We start from the raw sequence: 22,816 nt of genomic DNA, 5'->3' as shown, positions 1-22,816 counted from the left end.
TTATGATTTTGGGAATCGAATTTCGGAAGAAGTGTAGGCGAAGGAGGAATTCTCGAAAAAAGGGTTCCCCGGGTGTCACAATTAGGGTCGGGAAACATCCAAATAGTCGTAAATTTTTCGGCCGCACTTAAAACTGGGAGAAGATGAATCTATTGGGCATAGAAAGCGAAAGAAGGAAATGTGGGAAAAGGGAAACGATGCTTCAATGGGATAACTTTTGGGAGATTTTACTGTATTTATTTAAATGTCTCAATAAATCCAGTTAAAAACTTTATTTTCTAACTTTGAATTATAGCTGGGTCCAATTCTGACAACTCATCAATTTAAAATACGCTTGAAATTGTTCATCTCCAACTCAAAAACTTAGATCAAATTGCAAATATATGTCGCATCTCAAGAACTCGAGTTTTTTTAATTTGACGTTTTGTAATATCTCCATTATTCCAGTTATAAAGTTTTTATTTTTAATATAGATTAAGGATAAATATAATTATCTGCTAGTTTAAATAGATGTTGATATCGTTTTTTCCGTAGTTTTTATTTACTCATGTTAATTAAAATTACAATAACAATAAAATAAAGGTTACTTTTTATTTAAATCTTTATGTTCACTATGTTCGTAAACATATAACGATATTAAAACAAAAAATAAAAAGAAGCATATTTTCCAACATTATGTTTTTCAAGTTTATCTCATCAAAATTACATTGCATTTTAAATGAATTAATTCAAGGCAATTTAATTGATTTCATAATCAGGTACAACCAGGTACATAAAACATGTTGTTTTGGTGAAGCAAAAAAAAACCTTCGAATAAGTAACATGAAATTTTCACAAATTAAACAGTCTAATTAATAATCATAAACATGATACTTCCTTAAATTCATTCGAAACTTCAATTTTAATTTCTTTTCCTGGTTTAAAATAACTTTCAAAATGTTTACCTGTGTATTTCAAGTTAAAAACTTTGTCGGAAATCATGGTTTAATTTTAATGTTTGCTAGATTTTTATATTTTTTCTAAATTCTCTTTTTTACTAAATTATCTTTTCTTGTTTGGCGGCAACAAATAACTTAATTAAAAACACATTAAAATTTAATTATAGTATTATGAATTGGGGAAAAAATTGTTCATAGAAAAATCTGATATCAAATAAAATGATGGTGGAGACGCATGTTTTTTCATAAATTATAATCGCAAACGATTGGGATAGGGAATAATTTTGTTTTATGATAACAATAATTGCCATCATAACGTTTTTTATAAATTCTTTGGATACTATAAAACAACAAGATGTTGTAAGTCCTATTTTTGAAAAACTCATGGAAAACATCGAATCACAAAAAAATGGGTTAAAAATCAACAACCAAATTAGATCAACATAACAATGATTTCATACCTTTCCACCATGCGTCTCCACCGTTTTCACTATTTGTAATCAGATCAATTTTCTATCTTTCTAGTTACGGCACAAAAGTTCTATGAATGCTTGAAGAGACAAGGTAACTAAAACGATTTTTCATTCAATTATTTTTCCCCAAACCATCTCGATTGAAGCTCACCGCTCACCACTTTGCCGAAACAAACCAAAGGGATCATCACCACGTCCCACAAGAAAAGACCACGAAAACCTAGGCATTGTTTAAATTAACATTCCCGTCCTAATGGATTCTTAAGATTTTTCACCACCACTCCGAAAACAATTCTTGGCGTTTGGACCGACAATCTTTGGAAAAGCGCGGTTCGCGTCCGCAACCGGGGGAAAATTTACAACCATACAAGGTGCCATATATCTTGCTGCGAGGCCCCGGAAAATTTAAACGTTCCTCGACTCGTAAGCAAATGATGTATCATTGAATGATCCGACGGTGGCGGAGGTGGCCTCGTCAGGTCATAAAGATTACCCAAATAGATCTCGCCGGCGGAGGCGATTATTTAATTATTCCATCGACCAAATGGTTGCATACCTCTTTGGTTTCAGCTTCAGGGTTCCGGTGTGATGGATCATCGCGTCGTCTTTCAACCGTACAACCTATCTACATCTCCATAACATTCCAAGATCTTGTTGATGTTTCGAAACGGTTACCTCGGTTGGTGAACACACACGATCCGATTCAAAAGTGGTGTACTAGCAGTGAAAATAAACTATCAGTTTCACAAAGGAAAAGTCGCTTAGAAAAACGGGTACTTTTGTGAAATGTGTGATGTGAGATGCTTTGTTCAAGTCCAAGTAGCAGCAGCAGCAGCAGCGGACCAAAGAGATCTTTGGAGAGGGATAAACATGTAAACAAGCCGTGAATGGAAACAACGGAATTGAATCGTTTTCTAAGTAGTGTCTTCCATCATGTATTCTTGTGACATGGGGTTTAGTAAACAATTAACCTTGGGTGTAAACAAATGATCAATTAAAATTACAAGAATTCTTGGCATCACTTCAGCCGAATTTTTCAGCTTTGTATGCGCTTATAGCTTTTTTAGAACTGTTTGTTATAATGTCCAAAAAGTTTATTAAATAGTTGAATTTTTATTGAAACTATCCCTCTCAACCCAACCCCGCCTCTAGACGAGCTTCGATCGCCAAAAATCATTTTTTCAACCAATTTTTGATCTTTAAAAAGCATTGGACAGAAGAACTCTTTAATGTTTTAAATGTTTTTAAAAATTTATTTTTTTAGGGGGCATCTTTGGCCTTGTTTTTTACAAACTTTTTTTATATTTTAAGTGGAAAGAAGTATGCAGTAATTTTTGTAGTGTCCCAAACTATGCCTATTTTTACAATTTAAATGATAATGGTGCAATTCTATAGCAGAAATTGTGAAAAATAAGAAAAAAAATTAAAAAGTTACTGTAAAACACGGGAAATATAAAAATTTTCGAAAAAATAATTTGAGCAGTAGACGGTTATGTCCGCTTTGTAAGCGGATGATTCTGTGTTCGATTCCCATCTGCTCCAACCTTCCATCGGATGAGGAAGTAAAATGTCGGTCCCGGCCTTGGTTGTTAGGCCGTTAAGTCATTCCAGGTGTAGGAGTCGTCTCCATGCCATAAATACAAACAACACACCAAACCAAGCCTACTCCGGTGGAATCGCTGGCGGCGGTTGGACTCGCAATCCAAAGGTCGTCAGTTCAAACACTGGGGTGGAAGGTTCCTTGGAGTAGAAAGAGGTTTGGGTGCTCTCCCCATTCAAGCCTTCGGACTCCTAGGTTCGAGCAGAAACTTGCAATAGAGACCACAAAAGACCCGGGGGTCGTTAATGTGGATGGTTTGTTTTTTTTTTATCCGAATATCGTTGAATGTATATTTTCATAGAAATTTCTTGATTTTAAGTAGACGGTTTAAATTTAAAAAAAGTGAACAAATGAGATGCTCTTTTGTTTTACAAATGTAATATGCACAAAATCCCAGAATAACAAAAAAAAAAAAAAACATTATATGAAATTAAAACTAACTTGCTCAAATCCCGGATTTCACGGAATCGTGAAAATCATTAGGTACACAAATAAATTATTATTGTTTTTTTATTATTGTTTATTTTTATTTGTTTTTTACAAAGATTAAAAAACGTTCAAAAAACGTTTGATTTTGGATGTTTATGTGAATTTCATGAAATGGCGAAAACATTTAAATGTACAAATTTTTATTTGTAATATTGCAATATAAACATACTTTTCTGACACAAAATCTGTCGACATTTTCATTCAAAGTAAATACTTGTGTACTTACAAACTTAATAGCACACAAAAATTTTGTTTGAAAAGTTTTTTAAGACTATATCGAGCATTTTCCACTTATTAAACTTCCGGGTTTTTAAATGTTCAATTCAAAGCTGTTAACAGTAAACAAATAATGGTAATATAACAACTAAGAATGTTGACAGATTTGGTGCTAAAAAATGATAATATTATATTAGTAACTTATGAAATTTACATTAGTTTCAGTTGAATTTCTCTTTTTTACATATTAAAGTTGGTATACATCAAACCAACCTTCCTAAATTTAGCTTTTTTAACTATGTATCTGTTAAATAGAAAACATGGTAAAAAAAAGTCAGGGAATGTTGACAGGTTTTGCGTCAGAACAAAAATGTTATATTACCCTTAAAAATTAGTAAATTTAAATCGTTTCATGTTCATTTTCACATATTTTTCATAAATTGAGGTAAAATAATATTGAAGAAAAGTAAGAAAGAATTTGGACGGCATCAAAGATTTTTCATGAGTACTTACTGAGAGAGAAATTTTGAAGAGTCCGGGTCTTTAGAGCCAAAATCAATCGTGAATTCGGGTAAATATCGTTTAAGGTGTTGATGCACTATGGTACATTGGGTGGCCAAGTTTCAAAAAAGTGACCTTCTCCAAATATTTTTTGGTATTTTTTTCTCGAAAGTAAACATTCTAACTAAGAAAAATCCAAATTTTCAAAGCTCTAAGTTTGTTCATTACGGAGATACGCAAACTGAAAGTCAAAAAATGGAGTAAAAAACAAGCGTTTTTCGTAAAAAAGGCTGATTGTTTAATTTTAACATAGCTCAGCCATTTTAAATGTTTTATTAGGACAAATATACATCGTTGGAAAGGTAATGAGATAAGCTTTGAAACTATTAATAGATAAAATGTTGTTTCCAAACCAAAAACTGAAGTTTTCATCGAATAATTGGAGCATTTTTTGACAAATCATATTTTTTTGTGTTTGTTAATCGAGTACTTTTTTGCTAACCGATGCTAAACATGAAACTAAGATCACTTGAAAGATTGGATTATAATCTAACATTGCTGAAATTTCCAGCCTGCGATTTTTTGCGTTTTCGGAGATATGCCATTTTGAACATTTACGTTTTATCAAAATTTGCTGCAATCTACATATGCGACCGTTTATTTCACTTGCTTTGCTACCTACTTCGTGGGCATCGTCGCTTCAAAAATCAATACCTGGTTTCAAGAAGTTCGAAATGACTTTATTGGAATTTTCTGTTGCCTACATTTAAAATTGAGTACCTTAGTCAAAATAAGGTATTCGTATCGAAGTTTCTCAAGCGAAACTGGAGAATCTCAGTTTGATACCGGAAAAAGTATTCAGCAAAATGTTGACTTAGCATGATGAATTTCTGCGATCAATCCATGATACTGATCCACATTTAAGTTCTATGTTGGTTAGTACAAAACATCATAAAAGTACCTTTAACATATCCTGAAGCTGTCACAAACTCTATAATCAAATGAATTTTAAGAATATGGTTTGTATTTTATCGTTTTACTTCATAATTAATATTTTGGATAAAATTAATTTTTCTGTTATTTGGTTTAACAATTAAAATATTCGCAATTTATGCCCATAAGGGTGGGAGGGGGTGGTCTCAAGTTATACGGCATGGACTCACAAAAAGAAGCACACAGCAGTAAATAATAAATATTTGACTTAAACTGAATTTATTACGCTTAACAAAAATTTGTTGGTGGGGAGGAGGAGAGGGGGGGGGTGAAAGAAAGAGGAGGGAGGGGATGTGTCCTTAAAGTGGGGTGGGAGTTTATTCATAATTTAATAATATAAACTTTCAATACAATATATATGCAATTCTGTTGCACTTGCAAATGTATGAAAAGACTATTTATTATAAACAATCAACTATTGAAAAACATGAAAAGTCATAAAAATCGACGTATATCATTTCAATACCATACAATTACCTAAATTTGTATCAAAAAACATTTAAAAAGCAAAAAAATAATTTGGCCGCCTGTTTGTATGGAGATGGCCCATAGTGTGATGTTCTTTAAAAGTTTGAGACAGATTTTCTACAGCATCTTTCATCGATTGTTTTGATATGAGTTTAAGTAAGGAATGAAGCCAATTACAATTCAGATCATGACATGTAAGTGATTCTCATAACTGTACCGTTTAATTGTGTGCAATCCTCAAGTGGCTCGATAACTCTACGGTTAACGCCAAAAGTCATCGAGCGTCACAGTTTCCCGCCGGATTCAGAAGTCAGAGACAATCGACCGCTCACCGTAATGTGTTTATCTTTCGCCTAACCGGCAGTAAAAGAGCCCTTTCAGCATGTTACCGCAACGATTGTAAAACGGTAAGTGACCGTAAATAGTTTCGAGCCCCGGCTGGTGTTTAGACAATCCTGTGCGCTACCAGCAGGCAATATGGTTATAGTGTGGATTATTGCTTCAATTCAAGCTAATTAATTGCTGATTAAATTAGAAATTGCATCTAACCGGAATTGTGCATATTCGCAGCCATAAAATTAGCTAGCCGCAAACGCCACGGCGACGACGACGACGGGCCAAGCCCCCCCGATTATTGTTATTATTTCGCACAAATGAATGGGCCACATCCATAGTTTTAGTGTGATTGAGGCAATTTTTGGAATTAGCACGCTTTTGACAGGGCTCATTAGAGCGCTTCACGGCTGTAAAGTTTTATTGCGCACTTGATTTGCGGACTTGGTCGAGTCGTGAACGGTTTCGGCGCTTCAGTTGAATTTGAGTATTGAATTCTACACGTTACTGAACGCGGCAAGTTATGAACCTCGAGGTGATCTTGGGCGGAAAGTGTTCTAAAAATAAGCGTTCATTGTTACGAAAGTTGAACCGACTCACTTTGGGACTGAAAACTGCGAGTAAACAGGATCGTCGATGTAGGGTTGATGTTGCAATATTTGAAACTTGACAGTTCACTCGGAGCAAACAAAAGCAGTGAAGGCTTTAAGAGAATTGCTCTTTTGCTCTCTGTCCTGCTCTCAGCGTCTTGTGGATTTTTCAAGTGGTTGGTCAAAGAGCATAGAAGGCATTCGGATTTAGAATCAAATACCCTAACAAGAGCTCGGCATTGTTTAGAGGAGAATTTAGAAAATTTTAAACAATGCCACAATCCAAACATAACCCCGTCGGAATTTCCAGCTGCAACCATATGGCGTCGAGTCCGGGTCGTTGTCATATTGGTGTGTATGTTTACAATACGGTGGAGTGGACCGTTCCTGGGAGGTTAAGTGCGATCTAATTTACGCAGTTTCTTTGATGGTTGCTGAAACTGTACCGCAGAGGTATAGTGGACTCTGTGGCTGATGTGTCCGGTACTGGATGTTAGCTTTTGTAACTAAGCTAGATTTAGCAATCTGATTCATGAACAGCTCAAGATTCACCTCGAATTGCGATTCTAACTTGAGCTTCTGATTCAGGAATACGTGATACAGTGACATAAATTTAGATTTGGCCGACATTTTTATTCCTCCAAAATATATTACACGCATAAAATGTAGGTAAATTGAATAAACCAATCAAATATATATTGCTCCTATCGCTCCCCACGTATGATAAATGACGTGCTGACACACTGATCCCTAAACTGTTGATTAGTCGGTGATGTCACCTCGCATATCATCTCCCCCTCTTCAAACAACATTTCGCACATCAAACCACCTTGAAAATTGTTTCACTCTGGAAAATCCACCACCATTAGTCGTCTGCGCTTTTCGGGTATGTCCCCGAGGACACACTTTAAAGCCGACGACGACACGCGTGAGGGTGAACATTTTTCAATTTATCGAACAGGAAAATAATAAAATGCTCAAAACTGGATTGATCAGAACCCCTGCCGTTCGCGCTCTCTGTCATATGTGCGTTGATGTCGTGTCCCCTTGTCCCATCAAACCACATCAAACGGGCATGCAACCGTGCGTCACACTTATTGGCATCACTTCTCTGCCGATTTTTGCACGTTGGAAGAGGAAGAGGGCCGGCGCGGTTTTCCCCCGGGTTGAAATCGTCAACCGTATTACAAATTCGTTTGGCGTACTCACAGACACTTTTGAACAGAGGACAACGCGTAAATTACACGTCCCAACTCGAGCAAGTTATCATCCTTCGTGATTATCAGCACACACTCATCATCAGCCAGTGTTGCCGGTCAGAAGTGGTCAGCAGTGTGACCGACCAGGTGAAGTCAACCCAACAGCGTCGAGAAGAGCACGTCCAGAAGTCCTGTACGTTGCAAACCGGAATCCAGCGCACAGTCGGTTGTAATTCTTCAATCGTTCAGTCCCGAACGAGAGTGTGTCGATTGCCGTCGAGAAGCGGGTTTCGTGCCTGGGACCGTGGCGTGGAGTGCCAGGCGATTATGATATGATTATGGGCGAGTAATAAATATAATTTTACTCTCTGCATCGTTCGCTACCGATGGGATGCTGGGTGAGCTGTCGGGAAGTTGACCGGTTACCGGTCCTCGGGAATTCAAACAGGCCAGAACGTCAACAACACGTCACGTTGGAACGAACGCGAAGGTGTGATTGTGGGAAATTGTGGTTTAGGAATGAATGAGGTTTGGTTCTGCTAATGGTTACGATTAAAAGTAAGGGTTTTTACTAGAGGACCATCAATTCTTGGCCGAGCAATGTAGCCCTGTGGTAACGCATCCACCTCGTAAGCGGTAGATCAGGAGTTCAAGACCAACACAGCAAATCGACGCTGTCGTGCTGACTTGTCGCAAGTCGCTTTTGACGTTCCGAGAAAACGCGTTTTAATGTTTGACCTTGAATAAACAAAAACGAGAGCACGCAATGTAAACAATAACAAACAAGTTTAGTTTGGTTGACCATTCTGTGCATTGTCCTGAAGTTTGGTTGAACTTGGTTACTCGAGTCCCGAGTTATGATTACAAATGTTTACGATAGTCGAGCTCGTACTTGTGTCAATCGCGTTCTGACCTAAAATCGCTTTGCCCTTTGCCGCACTTCTATCAATTTTCAGTCTGTGTCAAGATAGCACGACATGATTGAAATTCTTTCTTATGAAGAGTGGCAACAATGCACGGAGTTTTTTTTTTTGTTTTCATTGAATATCGCAGGATTTAAATCGAATTTTGGGGATCTGTAAAAGTCAAAAGGTGAGGCATTGTGAGCTGCACAAAATGGCGCTCTTAACTCAATTTGGCCCAAAATGCACGTGTGACAAGTTAGCACGTCAGCGACGAAATGGTGATCGTTGCCCTTCATGATAATATTGCATCGTAAAGGGAAGATAGTGTGTAATTATATTAGTTAATGCCGACCCAACCAACATTTTTAAGTCTTTAAAATTGAGTAATTATTCAACAAGTACTCAAAGTCCAGAATCTTTGAAGTCACTGAATTATATTCCACCCACCGAGTCTCTTTGAACAGCTTTGATCCTCTTTTGAAGCAACTCTCGAAAACTTATGTTCGGATCTGCCCACCTTTTCAGAACAATCTCAGAAAAGCAGCTATTCAGGAAAACCGCCTGAAAAGCCGCACGCGTGTTAACTCTCACTTTCAAGGGCTATTCTTCGGTTACCACACTGAATTGTCCCGACAGTGTAACTACCCTCTGAGTGCAGCTTGCCAAAAGACACACGCTCACAGATACTTGAGCTCTGACTCTGCCTTCAATGAGCACACACACAATAACCGTGCAATGAAAACGAGAGCTCACCGGAATGAATTGATCAACAAAAATATAATAAAATAAAAAGTCATTCATTACTCGATTTTCCCGTACGCTCGCTCCGAAACATGAAAGGACAAATTTCCGTTTTTATGATCTTTTCGGCAGCGTTTGCTTTTGCCTGTTGATGAACAGTCCCTCCCCTGTAAGCTAAAGGACTACAAAGGTAGCTGCAGCGATTCCGGAGTGATTTTTAACAATGGTCTAATTGACAAATTACCAGGGGTTGGCTTCTGTTTCTAAGGGTCTTCCCATGTTCCGTTGAGTGGTCGGACCGAGGAGAGAAAGAGAATGCGGTTTTCCAATTTCAATTAGCACAAAACAAATTCATAAATATGTTTTTTTCCTCGTTCACGACTCTCCAACGGTTGACAATTGTGAACATTGTAGCATCTCACCATAACCTCTTCGCAGTCAGCGCCACTGCCGTGGTGTTGTCTCTTTGATTTTTCCCTCGGGGCTGCCGGTCGCACCGCGGCTTGGTCTAGAATCTGCCAGCCGGCTGCTGCTGCTAACAAGCGGCTGGTCGGATGTGTAAAAATGTAATAACCTCAGGGGTTAGGGGATGACATCGATTATTTTATGAGTGCTGTATTGTTTGATTTATTGACGTGTGCGGAGGGTGTGTGGGACTTTTGTACGAATGAAGGAGTTTCGGACTGATTTTGCTAGGGAGATGACTCTATCGTTTTACAAGCAGATCAATTGTAGCTCTTTTGTGAACGAGTTTTATTGTTTTTTAATTTGAATGTTGGAATCGTGAACTAAAAAAAAGCTTAGCTACTTTAAATAAACTTCTGTACATTTTTCTAAGCGTTATAAAACATGTTATAAAAAATGTCCACTTCTTTTAATAAAATAATTGCAATTAGTTTAAAGGTTCTAAAACCTTTTTTAAATTTATAATATTTCATAATCACTGAAAACTTTTTACGAAGCTTTAGTTTTACGGTAATGCATTTCAAAATATTTTTTTATTTTTGTTTTGTGCCATTATAAATGAAGAAAGAAATTCTCAACGTTTCCTTAAACCGACTATAAATTATTTATGTAGTTTCTTTGAAACTTTGTCCATGGATTCCTTCAGTTCATATAAGCAATTTTGCATATTTTTTACAAAACGCAAATTTGAGGGTGCTATAAAAATATTCTCGAAATTTTCTGGTCGATTTGGTATCTTCGACAAAGTTATAGGTTATGATCAAAATTGTACGAAAAAATGGGTTCCGTAAACGGGATGACATTGATTGGATTTCATTTTATTTTTCAAATATTATTCAACCGCTAGGACTTTTCTCGTGATTTATATTTTTAAAACATGTACTGAGTTGGGTCGCACAATGTCCATGAACGTTTTTTCAAAAATGTTTTTTTCAATGGTGCTTTGAAAAATAGTTTAGCTGAAAATTTTTATTTCAAAAATCGGGGTGACTGTGATGCTCACTGTATTTCATACACATATCAGCAATAAAAATGAAAAAAAATTAATTACGTCAATGATCAAAATTTAACTTAGTTTATTTACTTTTAATAAAATTTCTATAAATTTTTGGTAAAGTAAAATAAAAAGTTCCATGTTTGATCAACCATTATAAGATCTTTTATTTCAATAAGAATATCAATTTTTGTTGCCACTAAAACCAATTTTGATTCAAAATTTCCAAATTTTCTTAGAATTTTTTTCTATTGAAATTGCCTACAAATCTAAATATATTTCTAATTTATGTTTAAAAAAACGCATAACCCTCCACCTTGTGAATTTTTTTCGAAAAATTTCATTTTACCCGTGTTTAGGAAGGTCATTTTGAGCATTTTTTGTTCTGCGTAAAACTTTACTTTTCTTGTTTTATTTTTTTTCTTGTTTAATTTTTAGTATTTATATTTGCATTTATCTTGTTTAGTTTATGTTTGTTTCTGATAATATTTGGATAATACTACCACCTCCTATCATTACCTTTTGTCTATTTAGTTTTTTCATTTTTTTACAGCCACTTTTTTCCTTTTTTCATATTTTTCACATCTTTTATTCTGGAATGAAACCATTATCATTTAAAATATTTAAAAATGCTTAAAGGCATAGTCTGGGACAGAAAAAAATAACTACAAACTTATTTTTACATATAAAATAGAAAATATTAATGATAAACACAGCCAAACTTGACCCCAGAAAAAAATGTGTTTTTTATATACATTAGCAAAGTCACACCTCCAACCCTATTTTTTAATTTTAGGAGTTTTTCTTTCCAATGGTTTTTTTAGATCGACAATTGGTTGAAAATTTGATTTTTGACGAATTTTTAGATTGTAGCCCGTCAGAGGCGGCGTCAGGATGTAGAGGGTTAAAACTTGTAACCTTGAAACTTAAAAAAAATCAACCTATCAATGTCACCCTGGTTTATCACAATTTGCACTTTTTATCACACTTTCAGAAAATTTAAAACTTTCCATTTTGATCGATTTTTAAATATATTTTATTTTAACAACTTTTTTTGCCTAGTTTGCATTTAAAAAAACAATTATGGATGAATGTGGAATTGAATTTGCAATCGAGGAATACTTTAGTGAATTATTCACAAAGTTAAATTTTATCGTTTTGAAGGTAAAACTTAGATTTTTTAATTTTAAAAACATAGTTTATCCTTATCCACTCTTTGAAAAAAGTCAAACAGCTGATTTTATGTATAATTTTGTTAATCCTACCTTCAGTTGCTGAGATATACCATTACAAAGAATTAAAATAAAATAAAAAAAAGTATTCCCAAGTATTACTTAAGAGCGAGTTTTTCACCGATGTGAAACAGGTCGTATCGAGGTGCTCCGAGCCGACGACGACACGCGTGAGGGTGAACATTTTTCAATTTATCGAACAGGAAAATAATAAAATGCTCAAAACTGGATTGATCAGAACCCCTGCCGTTCGCGCTCTCTGTCATATGTGCGTTGATGTCGTGTCCCCTTGTCCCATCAAACCACATCAAACGGGCATGCAACCGTGCGTCACACTTATTGGCATCACTTCTCTGCCGATTTTTGCACGTTGGAAGAGGAAGAGGGCCGGCGCGGTTTTCCCCCGGGTTGAAATCGTCAACCGTATTACAAATTCGTTTGGCGTACTCACAGACACTTTTGAACAGAGGACAACGCGTAAATTACACGTCCCAACTCGAGCAAGTTATCATCCTTCGTGATTATCAGCACACACTCATCATCAGCCAGTGTTGCCGGTCAGAAGTGGTCAGCAGTGTGACCGACCAGGTGAAGTCAACCCAACAGCGTCGAGAAGAGCACGTCCAGAAGTCCTGTACGTTGCAAACCGGAATCCAGCGCACAGTCGGTTGTAATTCTTCAATCGTTCAGTCCCGAACGAGAGTGTGTCGATTGCCGTCGAGAAGCGGGTTTCGTGCCTGGGACCGTGGCGTGGAGTGCCAGGCGATTATGATATGATTATGGGCGAGTAATAAATATAATTTTACTCTCTGCATCGTTCGCTACCGATGGGATGCTGGGTGAGCTGTCGGGAAGTTGACCGGTTACCGGTCCTCGGGAATTCAAACAGGCCAGAACGTCAACAACACGTCACGTTGGAACGAACGCGAAGGTGTGATTGTGGGAAATTGTGGTTTAGGAATGAATGAGGTTTGGTTCTGCTAATGGTTACGATTAAAAGTAAGGGTTTTTACTAGAGGACCATCAATTCTTGGCCGAGCAATGTAGCCCTGTGGTAACGCATCCACCTCGTAAGCGGTAGATCAGGAGTTCAAGACCAACACAGCAAATCGACGCTGTCGTGCTGACTTGTCGCAAGTCGCTTTTTGACGTTCCGAGAAAACGCGTTTTAATGTTTGACCTTGAATAAACAAAAAAACGAGAGCACGCAATGTAAACAATAACAAACAAGTTTAGTTTGGTTGACCATTCTGTGCATTGTCCTGAAGTTTGGTTGAACTTGGTTACTCGAGTCCCGAGTTATGATTACAAATGTTTACGATAGTCGAGCTCGTACTTGTGTCAATCGCGTTCTGACCTAAAATCGCTTTGCCCTTTGCCGCACTTCTATCAATTTTCAGTCTGTGTCAAGATAGCACGACATGATTGAAATTCTTTCTTATGAAGAGTGGCAACAATGCACGGTTTTTTTTTGTTTTCATTGAATATCGCAGGATTTAAATCGAATTTTGGGGATCTGTAAAAGTCAAAAGGTGAGGCATTGTGAGCTGCACAAAATGGCGCTCTTAACTCAATTTGGCCCAAAATGCACGTGTGACAAGTTAGCACGTCAGCGACGAAATGGTGATCGTTGCCCTTCATGATAATATTGCATCGTAAAGGGAAGATAGTGTGTAATTATATTAGTTAATGCCGACCCAACCAACATTTTTAAGTCTTTAAAATTGAGTAATTATTCAACAAGTACTCAAAGTCCAGAATCTTTGAAGTCACTGAATTATATTCCACCCACCGAGTCTCTTTGAACAGCTTTGATCCTCTTTTGAAGCAACTCTCGAAAACTTATGTTCGGATCTGCCCACCTTTCAGAACAATCTCAGAAAAGCAGCTATTCAGGAAAACCGCCTGAAAAGCCGCACGCGTGTTAACTCTCACTTTCAAGGGCTATTCTTCGGTTACCACACTGAATTGTCCCGACAGTGTAACTACCCTCTGAGTGCAGCTTGCCAAAAGACACACGCTCACAGATACTTGAGCTCTGACTCTGCCTTCAATGAGCACACACACAATAACCGTGCAATGAAAACGAGAGCTCACCGGAATGAATTGATCAACAAAAATATAATAAAATAAAAAGTCATTCATTACTCGATTTTCCCGTACGCTCGCTCCGAAACATGAAAGGACAAATTTCCGTTTTTATGATCTTTTCGGCAGCGTTTGCTTTTGCCCGTTGATGAACAGTCCCCTCCCCCTGTAAGCTAAAGGACTACAAAGGTAGCTGCAGCGATTCCGGAGTGATTTTTAACAATGGTCTAATTGACAAATTACCAGGGGTTGGCTTCTGTTTCTAAGGGTCTTCCCATGTTCCGTTGAGTGGTCGGACCGAGGAGAGAAAGAGAATGCGGTTTTCCAATTTCAATTAGCACAAAACAAATTCATAAATATGTTTTTTTCCTCGTTCACGACTCTCCAACGGTTGACAATTGTGAACATTGTAGCATCTCACCATAACCTCTTCGCAGTCAGCGCCACTGCCGTGGTGTTGTCTCTTTGATTTTTCCCTCGGGGCTGCCGGTCGCACCGCGGCTTGGTCTAGAATCTGCCAGCCGGCTGCTGCTGCTAACAAGCGGCTGGTCGGATGTGTAAAAATGTAATAACCTCAGGGGTTAGGGGATGACATCGATTATTTTATGAGTGCTGTATTGTTTGATTTATTGACGTGTGCGGAGGGTGTGTGGGACTTTTGTACGAATGAAGGAGTTTCGGACTGATTTTGCTAGGGAGATGACTCTATCGTTTTACAAGCAGATCAATTGTAGCTCTTTTGTGAACGAGTTTTATTGTTTTTAATTTGAATGTTGGAATCGTGAACTAAAAAAGCTTAGCTACTTTAAATAAACTTCTGTACATTTTTCTAAGCGTTATAAAACATGTTATAAAAAATGTCCACTTCTTTTAATAAAATAATTGCAATTAGTTTAAAGGTTCTAAAACCTTTTTTAAATTTATAATATTTCATAATCACTGAAAACTTTTTACGAAGCTTTAGTTTTACGGTAATGCATTTCAAAATATTTTTTTATTTTTGTTTTGTGCCATTATAAATGAAGAAAGAAATTCTCAACGTTTCCTTAAACCGACTATAAATTATTTATGTAGTTTCTTTGAAACTTTGTCCATGGATTCCTTCAGTTCATATAAGCAATTTTGCATATTTTTTTACAAAACGCAAATTTGAGGGTGCTATAAAAATATTCTCGAAATTTTCTGGTCGATTTGGTATCTTCGACAAAGTTATAGGTTATGATCAAAATTGTACGAAAAAAATGGGTTCCGTAAACGGGATGACATTGATTGGATTTCATTTTATTTTTCAAATATTATTCAACCGCTAGGACTTTTCTCGTGATTTATATTTTTAAAACATGTACTGAGTTGGGTCGCACAATGTCCATGAACGTTTTTTCAAAAATGTTTTTTTCAATGGTGCTTTGAAAAATAGTTTAGCTGAAAATTTTTATTTCAAAAATCGGGGTGACTGTGATGCTCACTGTATTTCATACACATATCAGCAATAAAAATGAAAAAAAATTAATTACGTCAATGATCAAAATTTAACTTAGTTTATTTACTTTTAATAAAATTTCTATAAATTTTTGGTAAAGTAAAAAGTTCCATGTTTGATCAACCATTATAAGATCTTTTATTTCAATAAGAATATCAATTTTGTTGCCACTAAAACCAATTTTGATTCAAAATTTCCAAATTTTCTTAGAATTTTTTTCTATTGAAATTGCCTACAAATCTAAATATATTTCTAATTTATGTTTAAAAAAACGCATAACCCTCCACCTTGTGAATTTTTTTCGAAAAATTTCATTTTACCCGTGTTTAGGAAGGTCATTTTGAGCATTTTTTGTTCTGCGTAAAACTTTACTTTTCTTGTTTTATTTTTTTTCTTGTTTAATTTTTAGTATTTATATTTGCATTTATCTTGTTTAGTTTATGTTTGTTTCTGATAATATTTGGATAATACTACCACCTCCTATCATTACCTTTTGTCTATTTAGTTTTTCATTTTTTACAGCCACTTTTTCCTTTTTCATATTTTTCACATCTTTTATTCTGGAATGAAACCATTATCATTTAAAATATTTAAAAATGCTTAAAGGCATAGTCTGGGACAGAAAAAAATAACTACAAACTTATTTTTACATATAAAATAGAAAATATTAATGATAAACACAGCCAAACTTGACCCCAGAAAAAAATGTGTTTTTTATATACATTAGCAAAGTCACACCTCCAACCCTATTTTTAATTTTAGGAGTTTTTCTTTCCAATGGTTTTTTTAGATCGACAATTGGTTGAAAATTTGATTTTTGACGAATTTTTAGATTGTAGCCCGTCAGAGGCGGCGTCAGGATGTAGAGGGTTAAAACTTGTAACCTTGAAACTTAAAAAAAATCAACCTATCAATGTCACCCTGGTTTATCACAATTTGCACTTTTATCACACTTTCAGAAAATTTAAAACTTTCCATTTTGATCGATTTTTAAATATATTTTATTTTAACAACTTTTTTTGCCTAGTTTGCATTTAAAAAAACAATTATGGATGAATGTGGAATTGAATTTGCAATCGAGGAATACTTTAGTGAATTATTCACAAAGTTAAATTTTATCGTTTTGAAGGTAAAACTTAGATTTTTTTAATTTTAAAAACATAGTTTATCCTTATCCACTCTTTGAAAAAAAAAAGTCAAACAGCTGATTTTATGTATAATTTTGTTAATCCTACCTTCAGTTGCTGAGATATACCATTACAAAGAATTAAAATAAAATAAAAAAAAGTATTCCCAAGTATTACTTAAGAGCGAGTTTTTCACCGATGTGAAACAGGTCGTATCGAGGTGCTCCGATTTGGATGAAACTTTCAGGGTTTGTTTGTCTATACATGAGATGAACTCATGCCAAATATGAGCCCTCTACGACAAAGGGAAGTGGGGTAAAACGGGCATTGAAGTTTGAGGTCCAAAAAACATGAAAAATCTTAAAATTGCTCGCATTTCCGTAAAACTTCATCAATTCCAACTCTCTTAGATTCATTCGAATGGTCTTTTGAAGCCCTTTAAAATGTGCTATAGACATCCAGGATTGGTTTGACTTTTTCTCATAGCTTTTGCAAATTACTGTTAAAAATTGATTTTTTTAAAACCTTGATAACTTTTGGCAACAGCCTCCAACACCCATACTCCCATAGGTCAAAAGTTAGGGAATTTCATGGACTATAAGCCTACGGTATTAACTTTTTGGCCAATCGCAGTTTTTCTCATAGTTTTTCGATTTTTCTAGAACAAACATTTTACAACGTTAGTTTTTGCCCTGTAGGCCTCCATAGCGGCACTTTTTGGTCTCAATTTTGACATATTCGGAATCCTCAGAAAATTTTACATTAGATTGAGGTTTTGAAATTTAAAATTTGATTTAAAAAAATGCCATTTAGAATTAATTAAAATATTATTTAGCATTTTGTCGGATTAGGGGTAAAACAAGTTTTCGCCTACTTGATACAGCATTTGACGTATTGATCAAAGGGTAAATAAGATCTATTTCTTTTTTCAAAAATGTTTTATTTAATTATTTTTTAAATCAAAATTACAACTCCAATACTTCTAACTTACATGAAATTGTCCGAGGATTCCGAATATGACAAAATTGAGACTAAAAAGTGCCGCTATGGCGGCCTACAGGGCAAAAACTAACGTTGTAAAATGTTTGTTATAGAAAAATCGAAAAACTATGAGAAAAACTTCGATTGGCCAAAAAGTTGACACTGTAGGCTTATAGTCCATGAAATTACCTATCTTTTGACCTATGGGAGTATGGGTGTTGGAGGCTGTTGCAAAAAGATATTAAGGTTTTAAAAAAATCCATTTTTGACAGTAATTTGCAAAACCTAAGAGAAAAAGTCGAACCGATCCTGGATGTCTATGGCACATTTTGAAGTGCTTCAAAAGACCTTTCGAATGCATCTAAGAGAGTTGGAATTGATGAAGTTTTACGGAAATGCGAGCAATTTTAAGATTTTTCATGTTTTTTGGACCTCAAACTTCAATGCCCGTTTTACCCCACTTCCCTTTGTCGTAGAGGGCTCATATTTGGCATGAGTTCATCTCATGTATAGACAAACAAACCCTGAAAGTTTCATCCAAATCGGAGCACCTTGATACGACCTCTAGAACAAACCGAGCAGAATCTACAAATACTGCCTCTTAATCAGCATTTCGTTTAATCGGAGATTTCTTGAAAACTATTTTGAAAACTCTAAATATGCTAAGTCATTTGTAGATGACACATCTTTGTTTGAAATGCATAAAATATTTTTTTTTTGTTTAAATTGGTTTGGTTTCAAAGAACTGAAATTTATTGAATGTACAGTTTTGATTTTATACAAATTTCTAAATATTTCAAAATAAGCATTTGATGAAAAATCAGGTTTCATGTTTTATTTAGTTAAAAATTATTTTACTCAGATTTCTTTTTTTAAATAAATATTGCATAATATAATCAAAACTTATTTCATAAGCTTTATAATAATAACGACAGATATTTTATGAATAGACCAAGTCAAAACGTCAAATAACATGTTTTTCTATTTGCTTACAAATTCCTGATATTATGTAAAAGTCATAATGTAAAATACTTTTTTATAATTACTTTGAAAAAATATTTGAAAAATAAACCATCAAATTTCACACCAGCCATTGGGAGAGAATAAGCATAATTATTAATTATCACAATGTGGTTCTGTAAAAAAAAGTTGTTTTAAGGTTTATGTAGGATTTTAATAGCTAACATATTTTTAAAATATTTGTTGGATTTTGTCGTTTGACTTGAATTTATAAAACGTTTGTATATTTTATATTAAAAAAATAAATATACCATTAATTAAAAAAAACGGATGACAATTTTAAAAAACCACTCGACTGCTATACTTAATTCTATTTGAATCAAAAAGTACCCAATATTGTGTTTATTAAATTACCTTCAATTTGAACAGGAAAATTGGACCCAATAATTTGACAACTTCTCACCCAAATTTACTTCCGTTTGCAACACCCTTCCGGAATGTCATTAGCGCACTCCAACGACGAGTTCGAAACTCCAGCTGATTCCATCTACACCGGTCTTCAAATCATCATCGTTGCAAGTTTATTTGCATGTTTGGCACAGCGCAAGATTTCCAATCTGGTTTCCAATCAGTGGTAAAATGAATCTAATTTCGCAAGTGCGGAGGATGATTTGTACAAGTCGCGCGAAAACGAGTCAACATTTTGATCGATGTGCCCCAGACGGTGGCACGATGGCACGGGTGGTAAATCATAGTCCGTCGACTTCCTTCCGTCGGTCCGGGGATAGAGTCGTCGTCAAACGTCAACCCTTTTTGGCCTGGAGTTGGTTGGATGCAAACGGGGATATAGAACGACGACGGTGGCCAGCAGTCGCGCGTTAGCTTTGAAATCACGTACTCAAAATTTTATCACAATTTAAAATTCGTTCGTACGTGCGGCAAATAATTTAACGATTTTCTATTAGTGGTCAGCGGAAGGGTTGCAGAGTGGCCGCTGAACACAAACGCACACTGATTTCAATTGATGGTCGTTTTTCTAACATTTTCGAATGCCGACTTAACACCCACGAACCAGAAATGCTTTTAACGGTCATAAGCAATCTCGGTAGAACTCGCCCGTCGGGAGATTGCTTCCACTTCCTCAAGATGAAAACGCACCGCCGAACCCCCATTTCCAAAAGTGCAGTAAAAATAAACTTTTACAATGTACTAAACGATCGTAAAAGCACCAAACATGAATCCCACGAGTGCATATGTTGAAGCCGGACCTTTCTTCAAACACCAAAAGTCCCGAAGTTATGGACACAGCCAAATGACTCAAGTTTAAGGCATTCGAGCTACCATGCGAACTCCGTCGGTAATGAAGAGACTTGGTAATCGCGATGCGGTCAGAGAAAAAGGTTTCGTGGCAAGAATTTATTGAGAGAAAGGAAGTAAATGCAAGTCTTGATCCCACCAGTCGGAGCCGTGGAAGATGTGTCTGATGGACTGACGGATGGATGCAGGTCGCCATAAAGGCCTCGGTAGATTGGACATCATTGGAGTTGCTTGTTGAAAGGGTTCGTAAAAATTGCACCATAAAGTGCAGCCAGCTTAAAAAGGGGGAGAAAAGGAATACTTCGTTTATGGTGACTTAACGTTATGATCATAAGGGATAAATTAGCTATTATTGATTTTTTGAAAGGAGTTTGTGCTTCTGTGATTTTGAAGGATTTCGTTTCTTAACATAAAAATAGCAAAAATATCAATCAATACATTTCCCAATCCATTTAAATATCTGATGAAGTTTTAAGATCTTGCGACTCTCTCTGAAATTTGACCACTAACGTGTGCCCAGTTATCCAGTTAGAAAGACACCAAATCAGGGTATTTGAGAAGAAAGGGATTTTCTGAATAAATTTTTCGAAATTTCCTTCAAGGGTTCCACAAAGTCCCAGCAAAAATGCATTTTTATTTAAATTTCGCAAACCTTTAAGTGCGAGAACAATTACTCCACGTGCGATCAGCTGCTGCGTTTTGTCAACATCCATTACACAGGGAAGAACTGCTGCTGCTGCTGAACTCTCCCCCATCGAAGGCTATCAGATGTTCAATCATGCTGTGCTTGCTGCACTTCAACATCCGTCGTCGAGTGATAAACAAATACGGGCAAGAGCTTGAATGGAAGCACCTCCGAATTTGCATTCAATGGCGAATTGTTGACGCAAGTTTTGCAAACTGCGTACAAGTCAGCACTACCTTCTGTGCGGAAAACAGGTTCCGCAGCACATTTGCCACGAGCTCAACGGTCCAAAACTTGCCGGATCATTCCCATCTGGACAACTCCCCCCGGGGAGTGAAAACGGAAAAAGAGTTGAACTCGTAAATCATATTTATTGCAAACATCACCCTCACTAACCGCACACAGCTGGAAAAACTTTCACTCTGAAAACAAATTTCCCACTCATTCAGGAAAAGTTGCCCAAACCCTTTCCCCGCGGCGCGTCACCGCGACGAGAGATTACTGGGACAAGTCCTGTCCACCAAAGAGTTCAACCCCAAGATGAAAAAAAAAAGTTTATTACTTTCGGCCGGTTGACCGTAATCCGGTGCACGCACAATTGCCTCTCACACGAACCGGAAGACTCCCGGGAGTGTCCCCCAAGACTGGCCACTTTGCGCCTGAACGCGCTCAAAAGTGGGTGTCGTGTGAAGCAAAAAAAAATCCCATTTAACGCTCAACGGGCACGGGTTCTACAATTCAATTTCAAACTCGCCCGGAATTGTTGTGCTCCCTGGGCGAGGAACTGCACCCAGGAAAGGGGTTCCTCGAGGACACATTTGGCGGACAAAAAAAAACGCTTCGAGGGTGATTTTTTTTCTTCGAGAAGGATTACCGGCCAAGGCCAAGAAAAGAAACGAAGATTTTCGAGCAGGGACTTAAAAGATCACAGGAAAGTTGATGCTTGACTTAAGTTGTAATATCCTTTCTGGGGAGGTTGCTCTGTGACAGATCCGAACTGTCTCTGGAGTTTTTTTTTTTCGTCTTCTCGGAAGCAGCGGGTGAAAATTGTTACAGTCCGTATCGGAAGCGAAAAAGGGCCAACGTTAAGAAGGAGGCAAAAAAACTGAAAATGCAAGGAAAAAAGTGATTTCACACCGGATGGAGGAAAATATAGCAGTTTGGCGACACGGGATGAAAAAGAATTTAATTAAGTGAAGATGCGCTGCGAGCAGCGAAGGCAGAGATTGAAATCGGAATTAAATTAGATTTTGTTTGTGTGTGGGCATGAGTTTGGTGGCTGGGTGACATCTGCCAAAGGTGGCAAAAATATTATAAAAAAAACTTCTTTTGGTTAATCAGGTCTTTTTCTTCATTCAAAATTTTGATAATTTTGTAAAACAAAAAGTGTATTATTTGACCTGTAGAACTGATTCATCTTTTGATATAAGATTCCACGAAAAAATATTGTTTTTAAATAAACCCGTTGAATTCAACCTAGACTGGCTTCGATCGATTTTAATAGCATAATTTTTTTTTTTCCTTTGGAATAAATATTCTATTTAAAAAAATATCTTGGGTTTGATCTTTTTGCTTGTTTTATGTGACTAGTCTAGTAGGATGTAACAAAAATGATTTTTTGGCGGGCATTCAGGGGTTTGTTCCGGTGGGCATACTGAGCCCAAATCCCAAATATGAGCATGATTGGACGTAACAGGAGCTGGCGCTCCGCCCTTCAATTTTAAATGGGATTTAATCCGTAAAAAAAGATTTTTTCAAAAATGTCAATTTTTGAGGCATTTTGGCCACTGAAGCGTTTACCAAAAACATCACTGGCGTGTAGGTCAGATCCTTGCGCATCTTTTGGTATATATAACATTGAAGTTTGGAGCACCCTGGAGCTCGGTACAGACCTTCAAAGTTTGGCATTTTTTCGAAAAACCGGCCCCGGCAAAAAAGATATGCGTCGCGTCTCGCGACGCCCGAGACGCCATTTGATTTTGCTGGGACCAATTTTTCGAAAAAATGCCAAACTTTGAAGGTCTGTACCGAGCTCCAGGGT

The 22,816-nt window shown here is 36.5% G+C and overlaps 1 protein-coding gene across 4 annotated transcripts in view; it reads left to right on the top strand.

Annotated features, from left to right (window-relative positions):
- The window catches only part of LOC6049196 (protein Teyrha-meyrha), a 50,033-nt gene that overhangs the window by 5,677 nt on the left and 21,540 nt on the right, over window positions 1-22,816 (top strand). For 3 of the 4 annotated variants that reach the window (XR_005277744.1, XM_038257507.1, XM_038257509.1), the window contains exon 4: window positions 1,464-1,502. The exons of the other annotated variant lie outside the window; for it this stretch is intronic. Coding sequence is in view for 2 of the 3 variants with exons in the window: in XM_038257507.1 (XP_038113435.1) it covers window positions 1,464-1,502 (39 nt within the window). In the remaining variant the exon portion in view is untranslated. The remainder of the gene's footprint in view (window positions 1-1,463; window positions 1,503-22,816) is intronic. 4 annotated transcript variants of the gene reach the window in all.

This window comes from Culex quinquefasciatus, chromosome 2 (assembly GCF_015732765.1).
Source record: "Culex quinquefasciatus strain JHB chromosome 2, VPISU_Cqui_1.0_pri_paternal, whole genome shotgun sequence".
Lineage (NCBI taxonomy): Eukaryota > Metazoa > Arthropoda > Insecta > Diptera > Culicidae > Culex > Culex quinquefasciatus.
This window is presented reverse-complemented; position numbering and strand designations above follow the sequence as displayed.